The sequence below is a fragment of the Triturus cristatus genome, chromosome 1_2 (genome assembly GCF_964204655.1).
Source record: "Triturus cristatus chromosome 1_2, aTriCri1.1, whole genome shotgun sequence".
NCBI lineage: Eukaryota > Metazoa > Chordata > Amphibia > Caudata > Salamandridae > Triturus > Triturus cristatus.
The window spans coordinates 466,592,022-466,613,608 of record NC_140580.1 but is presented as its reverse complement, the minus strand read 5'-3'; the positions used below and the strand labels follow the sequence as shown (position 1 = coordinate 466,613,608).

General features: G+C 42.2%; 1 protein-coding gene across 1 annotated transcript in view; it reads left to right on the top strand.

The window, feature by feature from the left end:
• The window catches only part of LOC146867498 (gamma-aminobutyric acid receptor subunit pi-like), a 624,891-nt gene that overhangs the window by 160,186 nt on the left and 443,118 nt on the right, over window positions 1-21,587 (top strand). Inside the window, exon 2 of the mRNA XM_085614996.1 lies at window positions 2,312-2,396. Within this exon, the coding sequence (XP_085471122.1) occupies window positions 2,344-2,396 (53 nt within the window). The 5' untranslated portion in view covers window positions 2,312-2,343. The remainder of the gene's footprint in view (window positions 1-2,311; window positions 2,397-21,587) is intronic.

The following is a 21,587-nucleotide window of genomic DNA, read 5'->3' as shown; positions in this document are numbered from 1 at the left end:
AATATTGTTTTATACCTACGTTTTTTACTGTCCTCTAGTTTATATCATCATAAGACATTTTAATAATGTTCTACTGGCATTGAATTGGCGTCATTTAAGGGCCTGCATGGGTACCTCCGCACCTTGCGACCTCTAGCTTTTGCAACTTCTAACCTCAGAGGTGGGAAGCGCAGTACCAAGCACAGAGGGAAACGAGTCTTCTAAAGAACACTGTTTACCTTCTGCAGATCCCACTGGGAGATTATTTTTACATTGCAAAATACATTCAAAAGTGGAATGCCCATTATTGATATTACAAATACAATAAAACAAATTAAAAAACATTAAACACATTTTAAAAAGTCAATTTTTTAAAAATTGTTGCCAAGGTTCATTACTGTGAACACTTGAATGAAAATATGTTTTTGAACAGAACCGTCTCCTCTGCGTTGTTCATTGGTTGATATTTAGTATTTAGTCCCTACAAATTAATGCTAGTGGATCTGGCCACTTCATTTCCCAGTGAATTATAAATACCTTTTCTTTTAGAGGTCTAGTGTATACCTCTTCAATTAAGTCAATTATTATGATGTCAACGGGACATAGGCCTTGTGCATTATTTCCTATGATTCAGGGTCAAACGTGATATAACGTCACTTCCTATGATGCCATTGAGTTGTGAGGTCACTTCCGCTACCCCTGGCATTTTTGTGAATCAAAGTTCATGAGGCCAATGCTGTAGCATTGGGATGGTGCAGATGGCAAAAGGTTTAAAGGGAGGAGTTTTGTGATTTGGAACACATTGGGTGTCGCAAGGAAACAGACAAACACAAAACTGTTGCTATACAAAAAAAATTGAATTTATATTTGTTTCCGTTTTTATTGGGTGTGTGCACATACTCTTGAATGTAAGGGATTTAAAAGGAAGGTACAAAAGGGCAAATGGCAATGTGTGAGCAAGAGGATAAGCGCCTCTTCAGGGCAGTCACACTCACCGCATCTGTTCTCTGTCCCTCTGCCCTGACACCTATGCCTGCTTAGAAGCTGCACAGCACTGGGGTAATGGTAAATACGCATGTGCTTTTACCATTATCATGAGGTAACCCCTAACCAGCACTGTGCAATTACAAATAAATCTCATGAAATAGGGAATAATTGTGTAGGATTTACTTTTCTGGCCGTAAACCCCCACAGAACTCCCAATTTCCTGGGGTTTTAGTGCACATCTTTACCACCTAACCTACCAGAAAGTAAATTAACGGGGGACCAGGGAGTAGTGGGGATGGGAGGGAAGAGGATGGGTTTGTTTCTTGCAGACAGGAGCATTGAATGATCACCTTATTATGGAAAGAGTACCCACTCTAAATCAGGAGAAATTCAATGCGGTCAGTTCACTCCAACTGACTGAGTGTTGGGACCCTGAATGCGCAGTGGACGAGTCACTGAGGCTTATGGGCGATCCGTGGTGAATCAATGGAAAAAGCAAGAAGGATTACTAGATCAGGCTGAATGAGGCTGCAGCCATCCCTATGTTAGTCCAGTAGATGTCCCATACTGATCCCATAAACGTGTGTGCTGCCTTGCCTGTGCGACCACTGTGACGAAATAGTAAATATCTAACCCTGAGCTTGGTTTGAAATCCACGCACAGAAGTGACTTGCTCTCAGCTGTGAATGTCGCTTATATGATTGCTGGAACAGAGGGGGTACAATCCCACACCCTGGTTCCGCAGCCAATCATAGGCAACCAAAGGAGAGTGCCAAGCAATTCTCTCATACAGCAGGGTGTGGTGAGGCGTGCATGAGGAATGCACAGTCCATGCTCCACTCCCTTGTCCACACCCATATTCACATGACCAAGAAGATGGACCCCTGGACACAGAGGGGAGGAGAGCAGTGGCAGGCACAACGACTTTATTGGTCATTTCTCTTAACTGCTTCCACTCAGAAATCCTGCTAGTTCCACAGGTAGTACAGGCGTGCACATAGGTCTAGCAAGAACCTGGACAAAATCAGAACTAGCAGTACTTAGTAATAGTGGACACAATTCCATTACATTTGTGGTTTGTTTACTGTGGGTTTCAGAAAGCCGCCACGCCTATTCACTATTATGCATCATGAACACAAAGGCATTCTTTCAGGTTTTTTTGTTTACTGCTGTCATTGGCTGTGAGAACCTTGGTTGACTTTGTATCCAAAGAATTAAATATTATTGATTGGCCTAAAATAAATTCCCATATTCGTAAAGAATTTGCAGTGTGTCTTACATGTGCACTTTATTTTTCTGCATTTCATAATGATTAATGCCCTATATTTTTTATTCAACATCCTAGGAACAAATACACCATTTGGGACCTTTCCTACAATGGCCGTTAAGAGATTGAAATCCACAGCACTACTTTTCCTTTCATTGTACAGGTAAGAAATACTTGTTTTTCTGCTTCTGTTCTGACAGTAGTAAAAGTATGGGAATTCATATCCGTGAGTGCAGAACGTTACACACACTTCTGTGTCCTGCAAATAGAACCCTATGCATTTGTACGGAACAGTGCTTAATCTGTACAAAAAATTAAGTGCCAGAGCTCTTGTCAGGAGGTCACTGCAGCTTGCACCATACATTCAGGGCCGGCTTTAGCGCTGGTGGCGCCCGGTGCGATAATCATTTTTGGCGCCCCCACTCCCAATGACCGCCTCCTCAGATTCTCTCACTACCATAGGGCCCCTTATCTCTCCAATAATAAGTTTTTGCTAAACACAGCGCTCCCCCTGAGGTCAGCGCCCAGTGCGGCCGCACCTGTCTCACTGCCCTAAAGCCGGCCCTGCGTACATTGCCCCTGCTAAGCTGCCAATGATAGTAACAACACAACTATTAACCATCACATTCCTGCAAGTATGACATTTCGAACTATTTCAGGCCCGAAGCTAGAAGAATGGCTTGGGCGGCCGGTAAAAGTAATTTTTAATGTATATTGAAATAATAATTAACTATTGTGGTCATTTTTAAATTAGCCAGACAGTGCCATCTTGTGGCAGAATGTCACAGACAAAGGTGTTGACAATTAAGTGCCGGTGCTGAACACTGGAAATCACCATCTCAAATTTAACACTGGTACAGAATACACTTGAACGTTTTATTATATGTGTATGCTAAGGCCGTTTGCCAGGATGCTTCAATAATACGAAAAACGCATTAATAATTGAAAAAAAGATTTAAGTAGCTTCTGTTCGGTTTTATTACACAGGTTACTTTTGTGCACTTTTATTAAAGCTTCTCATTTTTGAACAGTCACAAACTGGTAAAATTCCCATTCTCTAAAAGAGATATGTCTGGTGAAATTGCCTTTCTGAGTCCTATATTTGGAATGATGAAACTGAAAACCACATAAACATTTTATGCAAGAAAAGTGCTTTTTTAACATTCAGTGCAAGTTAGTGATAAAAGGCTTTTACCAATGACTGAGAAATTACATTTATAGGATCATAAAGAACATTTGCCATTGATTTTTCATCTTAAATCCCAGGCCGTGCACACTTTCGGGAATATATCAAGTCGTTCTTTTTCTATTTCATTCTCTCTGTGCCAGGAACTTCACTTTCTATCAGAGGAATCTCAGGGCTGGGAATGGTGGAAGTGAGCATGCTTATATGTTTGCTCACTTCGATTACTTTACATATAATTGGGTATATGTAAGCGATGAAAGCTGAAACCTCTGTGCTTCCTTCTCACTTTTCCTCACTCTACTCACCAAACCCTTTTATTTTCTTTGTTTCACCAACAGTCTTTCCCAGGGGCTGCCTCCTTGCCTCTGTTTGCCACAAAAAGAAATTGACAGGTTATATTAAAAAAAACGGAACATGATGCTGGCCAGGGCAAAAGTATAAAGATAACGTCATGTGATGTAAGCTTACCCCCCCTTAGGATAAAAGCACGACCCCGTAGATTACAGCTAAGCATCTCCTTGTCTTTGTTCTGACGCACACAATGTGTGAATCGTTGCATGCTCATTATCTCCTGTAGTCATGTAAGTGAAACTTCAAACACGACAATTCCTGAGATGCATGAAATATACAAATGCCTCACAGTGGTGCCAATTAAATGTAGCCAGCTGCCACCACTGGCATGCCTTTTGTACAGATGGCACTGGCCTCACTTCCCAAGATCTCGGGAGTCATTAAGGAGTTTACTTTCTTTAATGAGTTTTCTGCTGCTAAAGTGGCGATAATTTTATCGCCTGTCTTGATAACATGCCCCTAAGTGAGCTAAGCAAAGGTTAGCACAGGTCCCTGTGTCACCTTCTGAAACATATAGGGGCAGATTTACAAGCCCCTTGTGACAATTTTATGCCGCTGTTGCGTCACTTCTGTGACACAGTGGCATCGTAAACAATGCGCCACGTTGCAACATATTTACAACGTGACGCATCTAGGGAGAGGCGTCACTTTGTAAAGCCCTGCACTACATTATACCTGCGTCAAGTATAATGTATGCAGGGTGGGCGTACCCATGCAGAAAAGCCTCGTTGACTCAGTGAAATCTACAAGATTTCACTAAGTGACTTTAACGACGCCACTGCGTCAAAACCTTACGCCTGGTTGAATCAGGCATAAGGAGTGACGCAGCATGTTAGGAAAACCATTCCTAACCATTGCTGGAGTTGCATCGTGCTTGCGACATGACTCCAGCCTGTACGCCAAATGATGTGTCACGCATGTGTCTATCCTTGCGCCACGGTGCGCCGCATTGTAAATGCAACACATCCATGGGGGTGCAAGGGTATTTTTACGTGATGCATTTTAACTGGTGCATCTCTGCTAATATGCAGAGTTGCACCAGTTCTTGTAAATCTGCCCCATTTTATTTGTGAAAGGGAGTATAAGGAAATATGCTATTTTTGTGCAAAAGTTTGAAAGGAAATCCATTTTTTTAGCGCAATAACACATTTCTTTGGTTTGAACGTCAGGTATGTTGATTTTTGCTGTGGTCATATTAGTAGGCACAGCATTGTGTGCTCTGTTTAAGTAGGTAATTTTTTTAATTTAAAAATTACCATAAATACACCTCTAGTAAGTCAACTTTGCATGTATAATGTCCCTCCTCAGTTATAAATTGCAAAAATGGGGAATGGATTTTATATTTGTTCCTCACCATCCGAATAATAGCATGCCTTTTTAGAGTAGATATATTCCGCAGTTTGTACTGCAGGGATTATATTTCTACTGTAAACAATGTATTTACACCTTTCATTTTTTCCTTGCAATAAGGAATCAAAGCGAAGTTCTCTTGAACTTTGTCTTAAACACCAATGGCGATCTTAGATTTGCATTACCTATTATTCTTATAACAGTTTTATAATATGAATTACATTTTGCCTGAGCTGTACTGGACTGTATTCTACAAGAAATACATTTTTCTGTCTGAGTGTATATGTCTATCAAGCTTTAGTGGCCTTAGTCTTTACAAGAAGATTTACAAGAACTGGCCCATCTCTGCATATTAGCAGGGATGCGCCAGTTCAAATGTGACACGTAAAAAAACCTTTGCGCCCCAATGGATGCGCACCGTGGCGCAAGGATAGACAGATGCATGATGCATCTGTCGATGTAAAGGTGACGCAGTGCTGGAGTCGTGTCGCAAACGCGACGCAAGTCCAGCACTGCTCAGGGGCGGCCAATACTTGCTGTACTGCGGCACTCCTTACGCAAGCAGGCGTAATGTTTTGACGCAGCAGCGTTTTAAAAGTGACTTAGTGAAATCTTGTAGATTTCACTGCGTCACTTTTGCGGGGCTTCCTTGCGACGGAACTCCCACCCTGCATACATTATACCTGATGCAGGTGTAGCACAGGGCTTTACAAAGTGACGCATCTCCCTAGATGTGTCATGTTGTAAATTTGGCGCAACGTGGCGCATTGTTTACGATATCGCTGCGTCACAGAAGTGATGCCACGGCGGCGTAAATGTGTCGCAAGGGGCTTGCAAATCTGCCCCATAGTGTTGAAGATGAGAGGGAGGAGTTTACTGGGGACTGGCCAGTGGGTTGTATGTGCTGGACCAGACTTCTGTAGCAATTCTCTCATTCTAGGTGTCCCTCCTGACTCAGTGGAACCAGGGTCTACAGTGAGCCTGGACCAAGTGGTGGCTCGGGGATGATACTTCTTTGAAACTCAGAGAGCTTGCTTGCGAAGGTCAGGATCAGAGTTGGGAAGCTGGAGGGAGCTGAGATGGGGTGCACCATCGTGGTTTTTGGTGTAAGGTCCTGATAATTTGAGTATGTCTGCTTAATGTAGCACTGCTACCGGAACTTGTAGAAGAAGCTTGGACTTTTCACTGCTGTATAAAGACCTGTGGAGCCTTTCCTGTTTCAGTTTACAGGCTTGGAGCAATCCTAAACTCCTTATACGTTACAAAGTGTAAAATCGTTCAATGGGGCCACCCACCCATTTCTGTCCAGAAGGAATCTATTATGTGATGGCAGGTGCACATACAAATACCTTCATTTAATCTGTTCTTGGAAATGGACCCCACTATAATTTCCTCAGCACCAGAAATGCAGGGCAAGATGGAAACATGGCTCATGCCTTTATGCCCTGGCTATCAGTTTTGCCCAGTTGCAATAACTATACAACAGCACTTTAGAAGAGAGACACGGTACACATGCAATGGTGCACAGTATTCTAACTTTCATCGATTATATGTGAGAGAAAAGGGATGTATTTTTATTTTCTATTGACTTTTTTATGAAGTGAAAATGAATGAATATGAATGGCCAGGTTCACAGGACGTTTGTGTAACTTAGGTAAGCAAAAATCAATTTGAAGGAGTAAAGTTTAGATCCTAGTTCACAGAATCAGAATTTATAGTAATTTACTGTCAGTGAATTTTCCCTCTTCTGCATTCACAATCACGGTGAACACTAAACAAATAGGAGGTGTGTGCATATTCACACAAAATGAAAGCCCATTATTTAAAATAGATGTATTTTTCCAGGATTGTTAAACAGATGGCACCCAATTTTTCAACATGAGAATGAGAGGAGTTTCTCCGCATGGAAAAATCATTTTGCAGTGGAGTAAAAGAAATTATCGATGCTTCTGCACATTTAGGCATAATTTACTAATGCTACATCTTCTTTCTTTTGGAAGTAATCTGTGCACAAAATAAACATATTGCAGCTCTCTTGGAAATCTAAGGGCCTGATTATAAATTTGATTATGTACGAGCGGGGTAGCGATGCCGCCGCCCCGCTCCCACAACGGCAAAGCCCACCACCAGTCGCCCGCCAGACTACGAGTTTTCTCGCTGTCTAGTGGGCGGTCCTCTTACGGACCCAAAGCGGGGCCTTTGAAAAAGGCACCACAATGGGAGCACCAAAGCCCGTTCTTGCACGGAATTGACTCTGCAGTCCATGTTGTGCAGGAAAGGGGGTGCATGCACACAGGGGGACACAACATGTGCCCCCCTGCATGCGTCCCCTTGCCTGAGGGGTCCTTAGTTCCCTCACTGCCAGCCTTTTCTTGGCAGACTCATCATAATGAAAAGGCTGGCAGTGAGGAAACTTGTAATATGCTTGGTGGTGCCGTAATGGCACCACCAGCATATTACTGCCTCACACCGCTGTAACACCGCTGGGAAATGGTGGTTCCTTGGCGGTTGCAGCGGGCTTGTGGTGGTTCAACTGCCAAACTCAAAATAGGGTGGTTGTCCTGCCAGTGCGGCGGTAGCTGCCGCACCACCGCCGGTTTGGTGGTCCTATGGACTGCCAAACTCGTAATCACCTCATTAGACTACTGTAGGTTTCCAGCCGTTCTTCTTTAATTCTTTGTAAATTTCATAACAGCCAGAAATTTACTAAAGACATAGGAGTTGTTCCATGAAAGTCAACATCCAACTATTAATCCTGCACTTTATGAATCGGGCTGTAAATGAGCAGTATAGTGCTATATGTTAAGATTTTTTGTAGTCGGCTGATTATTGCTCGATTCATTGCTCAGATGTATTGAATATTTAATCTGACAGGTAAACTAAGGCATGGGAAGGCGCGGGAAATTAAACCAGACCTCATTTTACCTTATCAACTAGATTAGATTAGATGCCTCTATATTCTTTACCAACTTTCCCATTACTTCTGATCTTTGGACCTGATTATTATGGTGGTGGGACCACCACCGTCAGGCTATCCGTGGTTGTCCGACCACCATCGGCCCCTGCAGGTCAACCCGCTGCATTACGATTCGGCGGGCAGAGGCATCTGGCAGAGGGACTGTCTGCCACAGTTCGGACAGGCTCAAGGAGCCAGTCGAACCATCGGACATACAGTAATCCCTACAGTAGGGGCGGTGCCTGCTCAGGTAGCGCAGTAGGGACTAGAATGTCCCTTTCCGCCTGCCTTTTTCATGGCGGTTAGTCCACCATGAAAAGGCAGAAGGAAGGTGACTTTGGTGGCCCCTAGCGGACCATCCTTCCCACCTGGCCCTCCAATATGGGGTATGGAGGGCACCTATGGTGCCCCCCTAACATCCCTGCAACATGTGGCAGGCACCGCATGGTGCCTGCCACATAGTGCAGGGATGTTTTAAATGTGTGTATTTTGTATTGTGGCATGTGCTGCAGCCTGCATCGAACGCCACAATACAAAATCCGACCAACATCATAATCAGGCCCTAAGTCACATGCAATATTTTGGAGCATTTTGAAGCATTTCAATTCTAGCTGACTGCTTTTAAAACATATAAGATATAATTGCAGTTTAATGTAATTTGTGCCTCGTCCACATATGTAAATGCCAATTTGGAACCTATGTTTTGGGGCTATTTAACTTTGATGATTTGCTGGATATGTTGGTATCATACAATAAGTAGTTCTTTATAATTAATTAAATATACCCCAGGATTGCAAGTGGCGTGGTTGGTCTTATGCTTCATAATGGTAGACTTGTTCATACTATGCAGGGTCATATTGAACATAGCAGGTGACCCGAAACTCCAGCAGATCCAGGGAGGTTATAGCACCTGCTCCCCTTACCGAGGACCACAATCCAGATTTAGAGATCCCGTCAAAGCAGGTGGGGATCTCTGCGTCTTCGTTTAGGTCACTGATCCAATGGCTGTACTGAAGGCACTTGATTTTGTTGAGCAGGCAGAATGTTTGCTTTACCTACTTGCATATTTGTTTGTTTTCAACACAATAATCTCATGCAAAGATGGCAATTGGTTCTTGTCAATAAAAAAAGTACAACAGCAAAGTTTTTGTCCTTGCATGTCGTGGTGATAGTTTGGTTCCCCTCCCCATAGCAGTTCTGGGCAGGTAAATCTAGTAATGGTCACCCAATCCTAAATATGGCACATTAACCTTCACTCTCACTTGTTGGCACAGCAGTGAGCGGGCCTTGAGATAAAAGGTGTATGCCACTGGATCCAGCTGTGTCTCTACCTGCAGTAAACCTGGCTTTTCTTCACCCACCTATAAATGAGGCAGGATAACCTCAAGTTTTATGGAGTGGGAGCCCGGCTAGTTTATGGTGTTGTTACTGATCCGACAATCTCTAAATGTTGCCTTTAGTGTTTCTGTATCTTTGGTAGCCTAATTGCTGATTAATTGAAATGGTTGTAGCAATACAAATCTATCAGTTTGGGGTACTGATATGTTTTTTACTCAGAAGATAAAACAAGGAAAACATTTTTGGATATTGTTATTTCATGATTTTGCACACTTCCCTGCACTTTGGTAGTTCAAGTATTCTACATTTGGTCACTTGTAGTGAAGAACTGGGAATTTAAAGCCCAGTGGTGCAGGGGAACACACCCTAAGACTTCGGGCTCTTCCTGTTTCAGACCTACAGAAACACAGAGTCTTCTGGGTGAAGTCAAAAATCAGTTTATTGGCTGCAGACCAATTACAGGTATCCGAGAAGTACAACAGCATGTATGTTCTCAGGAGACTGCTAAAAATTACAGAAACGGGCTTCTCCTTAAATACAAAATATCCTGCTTCAGGCATACATTCCTTGTTTTATGATATGGCCATATACATGTATACATTACAAACGAAAAGGCAGAGTCATGATGACCATCCCACATTCCAGTTAAGCCAGCCCGCAATTATTTACCCAGCAAGGCTCAGATCCCACATCAGATATCAACAGGCCCCAATAAACACGAACATCTCCTGTTTGGGAAACAAGCCATAAAGCAGGAAGAGTCAGGTGTGAAAGAGATTAGCCGGCGGCTTGTGTGGGATGAAAAGGCTTTATGGTGTGTCAAACCCTGATGCTAATCACAGGTGGCTGTAGGACGGGGAGTTCGTGAGACCGGACTGACCTGGGGCAGCGGAGCCAAGCTGCCCAGGTCACAGAGAAGTCAAAGGAAGGCACATGTGCTCTAAAGGCCCGTATTTGCTTCATAATATGTAGCCTATGTGAGGGCAACCATAAGATGGCCACCGCTCTAAAATGGAACCCACGAAGTCAATGCATAATATCGTATACATAGTGCATTTATCAATGAAACGTTATATGAAGCACTTGTACATACCGCATTGACCATTCGCGGTTCGCTAATACCGGGATAGAAAGGGGTAGGGCCCTGCCTCCCACGCGGTCCCGAATTTCAAAGTACCACAGTAGTTTATATAATGTGATTTTAGAATCGTATTCACATTTTGCAACATATTACATATAATGTTCCTATTTAATGCTCTAACCCATTTTATGTTTAATTTTGGTCACTGGGATTTGATTGAGTGTTTTTTACCTCCTTAGATTTTTGTGATGTCATTATAACATTTTGCACTCTCCATTTATTCATTTGTTTATTTTTTTAATTATACTTCTGTTTTTCATGCAATAAACCTCTTTATCTTCCCACCAAAAATATCAGAAGCGTGAGAAAAAGATACGGACAGAAAGAAATTTTGAATACCAAGCATAGCTAATAAATTAGGGCTGCATTGCTGGATAGGCAATAATACAATCTGGTGAGGAATGCCCCAAATAAATTTGGCAAAGCAGCGACCAATGATATTGTTACAGCTATTGTTTCTCTGTCTTGGTAGCCACAAATATGAAATTATGATGATTCATCTTCATTCATAGTAGGCTACACAGGACACAGAGGAAACTTCTGATAGGCGAAAGGAGAGAGACCTACGTTTAGGTCTGGTTGTACTGCAGGACCTTCATCCCATAAATCGGGCCTGAAAGGCAGATACACATTGTAAGAAAATAAGTTTAAGGGGCAATGCTACCCATCTTAAACAACAAACAGTCCTTGACAGCCTTAACCCCTTCGCTTCTAGGCCTTTCCCTCCACTGTGCTAAGCCTTTTTTTGGCTATTTGGGGTAGTTTGCGCTTAGGCCCCTGTAACTTTTTGACCACATAAGGTATCCACACCAAATTTGCATCCTTTTCTTCCAACATCATGGAAATTCTAAACGTACCCAGGGTTTGTGAATTCTCTTGGAGGGGACCGAGAAATTATCCAAAATACAGCTAAATTCTATTTTTTGTGTGAACATTGTGGAAAAAGTGCTGCAAATAAAAGCATCTGTTTTTTTCCCTGCAAATGGTATCAACAAAGATTTTGTGGGGCTGAAATCACTTTTTTCCCAGCTTTTAGGGACTGACAGACTTTTGTCAGAAAACCAACATTTGTTACACAGCTTTGGCATTTTACCGGGACATAGCCTATTTTTGCTATTTTTTGTGCTTTTAACCTTCTTCCAGTTAATTGTAGAAATGGGTATGAAAGCAATAATGGATCCTGGGAAGCTATACATTTTAGGAAAGTAGACAAAATTCTGAATTCAGCAAGGGGTCATTTGTGTAGATCCTTCAAGGTTTCTTTATAGAAACTAACAGTTGAATATAGTAAAACTTGAAAATTAGTTGAAAAAAACAGCCATTTGTGCCAACGTTTTCACCTGTAACTTCTTCTAATTATGACAGCTGTTTGAAAGCAATATACCTTTACATCCGCTGGACCTTTCTGGTTGTGGGGATATATAGGACTTGTAGGTTCACCAAGAACCCGATGTACCAAGAGCCAATAACTGAGCAGAATCTTGCAATAGTTTTTTATTATGTACCGGGTATATAGCAATTAAATTTGGAAAATATATACATGGAAAAATCGGTATGAAAGACACCCATGTATTTCTGAAATTAGAACAAAATATAGAGTTTAGAAACAGTAGATATTTGCACATTTCTGAAATTGTGAGTACCCATACTAGCATGAGAATTATAGGACATTTTTCATTTGGAAGGCAGCAATGCATCAAAAGTCAATAGGTAATAACAGTTGCTCTACAATTCTGTGTTACCCTAAGTCTCCCAATAAAAATGGCACCTCACTGGTGTGGGTAGTCCTTGTGCCAGCAACAGGAAACGGCTCAAAATGCAACGAGGACACACTTTATATTTACAGTGAAAACTAACCCTTTCTTGCAAAGTGCCTAGCTGTAGATTTTGAACCCTAGCTCTGTCGGCACCCAGGGTAACCTAGCAAACCTATACATTTTTTAAAATTAGACACCCAGGGGAATCCAGGATGGGGTGACTTGTCTGGCTCTCACCAGGTTCTTTTACCCAGAATCCCTTGCAAACCTCAAAATTTGTCAAAAACACACATTTTCCTCATATTTCTGTGGTGGAAATTAACGGAATCTGCATGGATCCACAAAATTCCACCCACTCCGCATTACCCAAAGTCTTCCGAGAAAAATGGTACCTCACTTGTGTGGGTAGGCCTTGTGCCCGCGACAGGAAGCGGGCCAAAACGAAACGTGGACACACCACATTTTCAGAGTGAAAACTGACCCTTTTTTTGCAAAGTGCCTTGCTGTAGATTTTGAACCCCAGCAAACCTATACATTTAAAAAATCTATAGGTTTGCTAGATTTCCTAGGATGCCAGCAGCGCTAGGACCCAAAATCCAGAGGTAGTCACATTCCGCAAAAAAGTCTTTGCCTAGTGGGTTTTCTGCCATGATGGAGAGGGGGGAAATCGGGGGCTATTGCCCGATATGCCCCCAAGGGAGGCAGAAAGACTGAGGCTATTTTGTTTGGGTGGGCGAGGACATTGAGATGACCATTGTGGGCAGCATCCACCCCTACGTATAAAAAAAGCCAGCATAATCGCTGGTGCCTCGTGGGCTCTCTGCCCCCTCCCCAGGGGCAGATCAGGGGCTACTGCCCCATCTGCCTCCTGGGGGGGACAGAAAGACAGTGGCATATTTTTTTGAGGGGTGGGGGCTGCCCAGAAAGGGAATGCCAATGCCAATGCCAATGAAAAACATTTACCCCTGGTGCCTAGTGGGCTTTCTGCCCCCGATGGGGCAGATATGGGGCTATTGAACTGAGGACAGCCCCCACCCCTGGTGTTTAAAAAAAATTCCCTGGCATGTAGGGTGCTTTCTGCCCCCCCTGGGGCAGATTGGGGGCCACTGCCCCATCTGCCCCGGGGGGGGGGCAGAAATGCTGTCTGGGAAAATTAAATGGGGGGAGCAAAGGCCCTTGCCCAAGGGGCCACTCTCCCCTCCTTGGTGGCTAGTGGGTGGGTCCCTGCTTGGCGATCGCCCTCCTGGGGCGAACCCCAAGCAGGTATCCACTAGAGAAGGGTACCATTGGAAAGGGGAGATTCTCCCCTTTCCAACGATACCTCTCCCATCAGTTTCGGTGTTTGGGGGGCTGAGATAGGCCCGCAAGCACCGAAACTGAGACAGAAACTGAGAAACATTTTCGTTGCAATGACGATGGCGCGCCATGGAAAGTTCTGAACAGGCCTGGGGAGGTTTTGGAAGCTCTTCTCCACCACCCAGGCAAAACAAAGAATGGGAAATCCTTCTGCTCTCTGCAGCAGAGGGATTTTCTGAGCAAGTGCTCATGACAGAATGGTTCCGTCATGAGCACAGGAGCACTGGTGCCCATGACGGAACTATTCCGTCATGAGCACTCAAAGGGTCAACAAAGATTGTGCTTGTTGCTTAAGGTGGTAAAGTCACAAAATTAACCTAAGCTCAACCCCTTATAGCTATGGCAAAGAGCACACAGGCTTAAATTAGAGGCAATGAGTACAGTGTTTATGCAGTAGCAAAAACGTAATAAAGTCAAAATACAACAAAAGGAAAATCCCAAACCAATTTAGAAAAAAATAGTGTACATTTTAATAAACAAAATGACAACAAAACGAGAAAAATCCAATAAGTGGAACTGCAGATATTATTCTTAGAAGTTTAAAATACAAAATAGCTCCAATAAGCGTTATGCGCCAACTGCAGTAAACTGGTCATGGTGAATTGAGACCTAGGGGGGATTTCAGGCCGACTGCAATGAAGTGCAGATCAGATATAGAAACTGCATCTGAACCAGTCAGAAATGTTACCTTTGGACTTAGTCTGAAACCTGCAAGTCCAAAGTATTCAGCAGAGCAAGGCAGCAAGGTGTAGCTTATGAGGGCTCCACAAGGTCCTACAGCTGTTTCTTACGAGGTCCTGGTATAGCCATTGATTTTTGGTGGAAAAGCTCCGAGCAGGGGAAATTCACAATTTTTGTTCAATGAAGGTCCGTCGCTGGCTGGATACTTTTGGCATGTTCATCTGGTCAAAATGTCTTCATTGCACTTAGTCACTTTTTTGGAGCTTGTATTACTTCAGCGGAGCAAGGCTGCATGATATAGCTGAAGAGTGATTTAAGACTCCAGATACATTCTCTGTGATGTACTGCTGAATTGGATGTGCTGCTGCAGAAAACCTTTGAACAGGGAAACCTGAGTTTTAAGCCTAGCAGCAAAGCACCTTGGTGGATTGGCTTGGCTGGGTTGTCCCGGTTCTCCACAGGTCTTTGGAGCCAAAAAGGGTCCAAGTCCCAGGTCTTCAGTGGTGAAAGGAGAAGTCCTCTCAGACAATGGCAACAGTTACAGGACCTTCAAAACAGGATTTGGGGGTCAGGACACACTCCATCAGAGGCCAACAGCAGAGTCTAGGGCAGGTCTGGTTGGTATTTTCAGGAAAGGCCTCTTGCAGTTTGTTGTGTACTTATAGCTTGAACAGGGGTCATCCTTATGACCCTTAGAGTCCACTTCTTTGTCCTGGGTACAGTAGATAGCAGGTCTAGCACTTCAGGCCTCTTCGGAGGCCTCAAACAGTAAGTTCAGCTGTCTTCTGATCTTCCGTAGGTCCAGTAGTGTTCTGAGCAAGGTTCTGGGGTATGCTACATTTATGTCTGGTACCAGCTTGTGTCATGGGTGACTCCTGACTCCTCCCCAACCTATGAGGTAAATATTCCCATGATTTACCCCACCCAATTTTGCAACATTTTCTGTGTGCCGTACTGCAAACAATACCACAGTGCCGTGTCTGCCTAATAGATGGTAAAACCCTTCTCCCATTGTGCATAGCCTATGTGCCCACCCAGGGGTGTGGTCAGAGAAATGACAACCGTTCCTCTGTGGACACTTTAGGCAAGTTCCAGGAACAGCTCACACCCCACTGAGATTGGAGCCTGTCTGACTAGGGGAAGAAAAGGAAAGGTCAGTCAAGGTTTCATCTAACATTTGCTTGTGACAGGGGAGGCCCATTTGAAGTAGATTATGTTCATAGGCACTACCCAAGCGGTCATTCTTCCAGAGGCCCAGAAGAGCATTAAACATCCTACACACACATCCAGGCATTTGTCTTTGCTCTGGGGGAGTTTTCACACCTCATTTAAGGTTTGAGCACTCAGGTCTACAGCTGGCAAATTAGTTTACAGTTGCTATAGTCAGAGAATGGCAAGTTTCTAAAAGTACTTTTTGCTCAATATTTATTAAAAATCTGACTTCACTGGTACAGTTGGCTTTTAAAGAGTATAGGAATGCCATTTTGTATATGTTCCTAACTGCATATAGCATTATTATATTTAATAGTCCATCCCAGCTAATCTTGTTACAGTAAAATAGCTTTAGGGTGCTAGTCATTTTAAAGAAAATGTTTAACAATATATTTAAACATGTCCTGGTATAATATACCATGTACCTATCTTATGAGACATAGGATCTGCTTAGAGGTGGCTTATTAATATTTGAAAGGGAGGTTTGGACCTGTTGAAACTGTTTATTTAGTGTGGTCAAATTACAGTTTAAAAACTCCTTCATTCAGGCAACAATGGTAGGCCTGGAGCCATGGTTATATTGCCACCGTAGTTGATGGCACACTATATGCTGTAGTCTACTAGTGGCATTTAACTAACAGGCCCTAGGTACAGTTTATACAATATACTAGAGACTTTTAAAAATGTTAAATGATCCAGTAAGTCTTATGCCAATTCAACCATGTTAAAAGGGGTGTCACTAGCACTTTACTACTGGTTAGCAGGGTTAAAGTGCACAGAGTACTACAGCCTGAAAACACAGACAGGAGAAACATCTAGGGGTACACAGCTGAAAGAATGGTAATTTCTTACACACATGCTTTTTTTTTCAAAAGACTCATATATCATTTGCTGCTACAGAGATAAAAAGCTCCAGGCTACTATCTCAGAACTTGAGGTAAGTTAATGTAGTATTTCATGAGATTTTTTCCAAAACTGGCGACAGAAATGATTGATTACAGCTAAATATTAGCAAAAAAGGCGAGATAAAATGAATTGCTTCATAAATAAATATTGGGGGGCAGGGCCATCTCAGCCGTCAGAGCCCAGGTGCAGTTTTGGAAGACACTCCCACTAAGGGTCATGGGCCGAATAACACTAATTAAAATGATTATCTTACCGAAACTGGTATATTATTTCTCAAACCTCCCGATCTATGTCCCGGCCAAAATATTTTGCAAACTTGAACAACTGTTCTGAGACTTAATTTGGAATAAGGGTAGACCCCGTGTTGCAGTGTGGAAATTGTATGCCCCCATCAGTAAAGGAGGATTAGCGGTCTCTAACATGGAGCTGTACTATCTAGCGGCGCAGCTACAATGGGTGACGAGATGGTTGAGTGGCATGGGACTGGAAGACACATCGACTACGCAGCAATCATAGTCTCAATCTCAGATCTACCGTTTATTTCACCCCATCGCCCGGCTCCCACGTCCGTCTCAGATACATCTGGGAATCGCACACAAATGTTACAAGAGAAGTATATACCTTAGCAGAGATGTGACCCCTTACGCCCCGTCCCTACTGCTTGAGGGGATACCTAGAGGAAAGAGAAGCACCTCAGACAGGGTGCTCATGCGCAGGCTTGGATACACTAGGCGACCTCTACGCCGACAGCTCGCTGCTACCTTTCGAGACACTGTTGACAGAATATGATTTACCGGCGGGACAATTTCTCCTACATAATTCCATCATGAGGTCCCTGACGGCGGCATGGGAAGACCTAACAGTTGAACCAGAAACACACCTTCTGCTCCAATATCTACATGTTATGGGAAAAGGATCACACATAGTACATTGGCTAGCAGAAGCGCATTCACATGTTAAAACCCATGTCGACCCTTCGCAAACGGTGGGAAACGGACAGAGGACAACCATGGACAGAGAAAGAATGGGACGCAATTCTGGCCAGCTCCATGTACATACCGAGAAGCTCGAAGTTCAAACTAATACAGACATATATAACACACAGGGCATACCTCTCCCCTGATAAAATAAACAGATACTTTAACGTTACCACCTCAGCATGCCCACGGTGTCAACAGGCAAATGCAGATCTCCTACACATGCTGTGGCTCTGCACTACCCTAAATGCCTACTGGCACACAGTCAACCCAACACTTACAAACTGCTCCAATGAGCCACTGACAATATCGTGGGAAGTCTGTATTCTAGGCCTTTATCCCAGATCCAAGAAAAACAGAGTCACTTCTAGATCTAGAGACCTTGGACTGATTGTAGCTTAGCGACTACTTACTAAAAGATGGAAAGACACTGCTCCCCCAACAGTAGACAGCTGGAAAACGTCTCTCTCGGTGTGGGCACAAGCGGAGAGTACAACATTACATAAGGAGGAAATAGCTGGGCTACGCAAATACCCGATAGCGCAATACTGGGACACTATCCTCACAACACTCTTACATGGGAATGGGGAGGATAGCAGCACCTCCTCACGAGATGATTATGAGCGCGTTGAGGCCACAAACACATAGGAGCGCCACACTTCAGTTTCAGACAAGACCTAAACCCCTGCTAGCACATGACTTGAGCTTATGGGCTAAACACAACGCTTAAAATAATGACCCTGTACCTGTTGAACCAGGCCTCTGATAGCGCTAACAAGTTGGCTGGCCACCCAAGCGAGCATGCATACGCTACAAACACCAAAACCCAGCTCTAACAAGTTATCGATGGCGTTTTCTCTTTTTTTTTGTTAGTTAGTATATTATTAAATCAGAAACATATATATCTTATTTGCATTCCCCACTGATCCTACAGTTATATATGGAGATGGCCTCTAGTGGGCCACCTCCATAGGACGCAAAAATCAACATTGCATTTTGCATCTAGGAACACATGTGTTCTGAGTGACTGAGAGTTACAATGGCACCATTACTTAGGAATCAAGAAGTTACATGGAATATATTGGACATTGTGCACAATTGTTCACCTGATTAAGATGTATGAGCAACAGTTTTAAAAGGTTTTGCCACTGTAGCCGAATCGTGAACCCACAATATGTGTTTTATATTATAATACATGTTCATATATGCATATTTGCGGTTCCATATGACCCATGTGAATTTCAAAAACGCAATAAAGATATTTAAAAAAACAAATACATAAATATGGGGGGAGAAATCTTGATTACATGTGCACAAAAGAAAATACTTATAGTCACAGTTATTGGAAAAAATACAAGAGATGAGTGGTGATAAGAATTTAGACTAATAATCTACTCTTCCGTTATTTGTTTTTAGTCTGCACATTTGCATAATCCCATCTTAAATTGGACAGAAAATGTATTGCTTTTCACAGCCATATTGTACCCCCACCATTCCAGCTAAGTGACTCCTGGGAAATAAAAATGGGAGGTCATTTATTTTTCTAGAATAAATGTATTTCCACAAACTTTTTGCACGTCCCTTTGTGAACATTAGTGATTTGGAGCGATGATCTTCGTTAAAATTACTGGTACACCTGTTTCGAGGGTTACCGATAGCTAAATGCAAGCATCCACTTTAATTTAAACATGGCATTTGCAATATAAAGGATGAGTGCTGCACTCCATCTCCCACTCCTTCTGACTGCTCTGTATCTTTAATGTTAGTTGACTGGAGGGAATACACATGGTTTGGTACCAGAGAGCTAATGGGGTGTCCACCAGAGCCTTTGCATGCAGACAGAGACTAATTTCCCAGACTCCCATGAGAGGGCATGGATTTTTGTATCTCACTCTTCCACTATCATCATTAAATAACTCCCGCCATTTGTGTATGAACTGTTGTTAGTCAACAAGAAGAAATGAGAAGGAACAATCATGTACATCAAGCAACATGAACATTGAGGCCCATTGGAGACCTCAAGAGAATTTCTAGAGAGAGTTGGGGTGAGTTAAAGACATTTATGAACAATTTTAATAAGCTCAAATTGTTTCATGCGTAAATGTTAATCTTTTAGTCTTAATTTTCACAAATTCAAAAAATTCATTAGTCTATATTTGAAAGCAAGGTAAAATACCAAATTATTAAGTATAATAACTAAAATAGAGAGAATACAACAGGTGTGTTCCAGCAAGGAATCCCAAATATAGATTAAACAATAGTAAGGCAATTTCTTCATTAAGTATGAAACTAAAGATGTCAGCTCAGAAGCCCAAATTATGAGTTCTAGTGACAGAAAACAAATATTGCAGCATGAAGCCTTGACGTTCCAACAATAGAAAAGATTTTAAGCTGGAAAGTATTCTAAGCTATAAATCAGCAGACATCTCTGGAAAACATAAGGGCTCAAAACTGAATTGGACAATATACTTATTAAGGTTGAAGTTAGGCTTTTTTTATTTAAAGTACTTCACAGATGGCACTGGTTACCACTACACTTCCATAAAGCAAAACAATCCCCAACTTCTCACTGTTGGAGTTGTGTTGATCCAGAGAGCAAAATATTCTTTGAGAATGGTTCAAACTGCACCAGTATGTGGCACGAATTTCGAGAAGATTATGGCCAGAATCAGATGTGACAGGGGAACTAGGTGCTCAGATAGTCCTGCTACATAATACCACAAACTTCCTGATAATAACACACCAAAGCTGGTGATACTTTTCAACTTCACTAGCAATGTCCACAATAGGGATGTTGCAAGACTGGAAGACATCTGTTGTACCACAATTCGACTCTTGGATATATGGCATGAACCAGATGGCTCTTTATAAAAAAGACTATCTGTTCATTAAAGGGTCAACTAGAAAAAATGTAGGCAACATGGGGTGGTTTCTTGCAATCCTGAAACTTAGAAATAGTGTAAAATGGTTAATAGTAATAAGAACCACGCTAGTTTGTTATGATAAAGTCATAAGAAAAAGCTGATTGTTATGCAAGACACGTGTCTATTTTATATTTTAGAATAATTTCTGATATGATATTGTCCTTCTACAGATATTGTGCAATGTGGCAAAAATATGGGGCTACTTTCAAAAGGGGAATTTATACATAATTTTCCTTTTTTCCATCGGTGAATACTGAATTTGGTTGTTGTTTTGATATACAATGGAAGCTGTGCGGGAATAACATGAAGGTAAATGCGACAATACATATGATATGAGCATATCTTCAAATTGTGGCAAGAGCATGAATGTTCAAATATTTTTTGTAACTTATTTTATCGTCATTATACTATGTGTGTTACTATTCATTTGTATTGTGATAGTTATTGTGATATTCAATAAAGAATTAAATAAATTGCATGTTATATAAAAGTGATAGCATTTCCATATGGGAAATTAGGCAGTATGTAAAATAAAATGCAACATCTGCAGTTCTTCCACACTGCCGAAATAGCTCGCTCATAGATTTCAAGACATATGCCATGGATGCCTGGGGCTTTCATGGGGTTCCAGGAATATCCCAAGAAACATTTGTGCATTAAAAAATGGCTACACTTTCAACTATGCAAGTTTGTAAACCTCGAGTGTTGATTTACTACTTACTTTGACTTACGGTTCCCTTTGTTTTCCCTTTTGCTTCCCACATCAGTTATGCCTTCTTTTTCTGTGCATAACTTGGATGACCCATTCAAATTGACTTACTACTTCTTAATAGTTATTGGCCCTTTTTTAGCCCATCGACTCCTTGAGTATGACAACCATCAGGGTGTCGAGGGTTTTGTAATAGGACATTTTTTAGACTGTCTTTGCATTTGGTAATTTCCCTTCTTCCTTCCTTTTTAGTTCTAAGCTACAGACAGCTTCAGTTGTCAGTTGGAAAGACATTATTTTCAATGCAGTGCAGTTACTTAGAGTGGGCTTTGGGTCACACTCTTGTTCATGATTGGATACTTTTGTTATATCTCTCACTCTCCAGCTCCTGACTTAATGACTTTTTTCCATATAATTATGCTAGTACGCCCAGGAGCATTTTGACTGGATGATGCATCTTTCAGCTATTACCATCAGACATTGTTTGCATGCGAAGGACACATTTCTCTG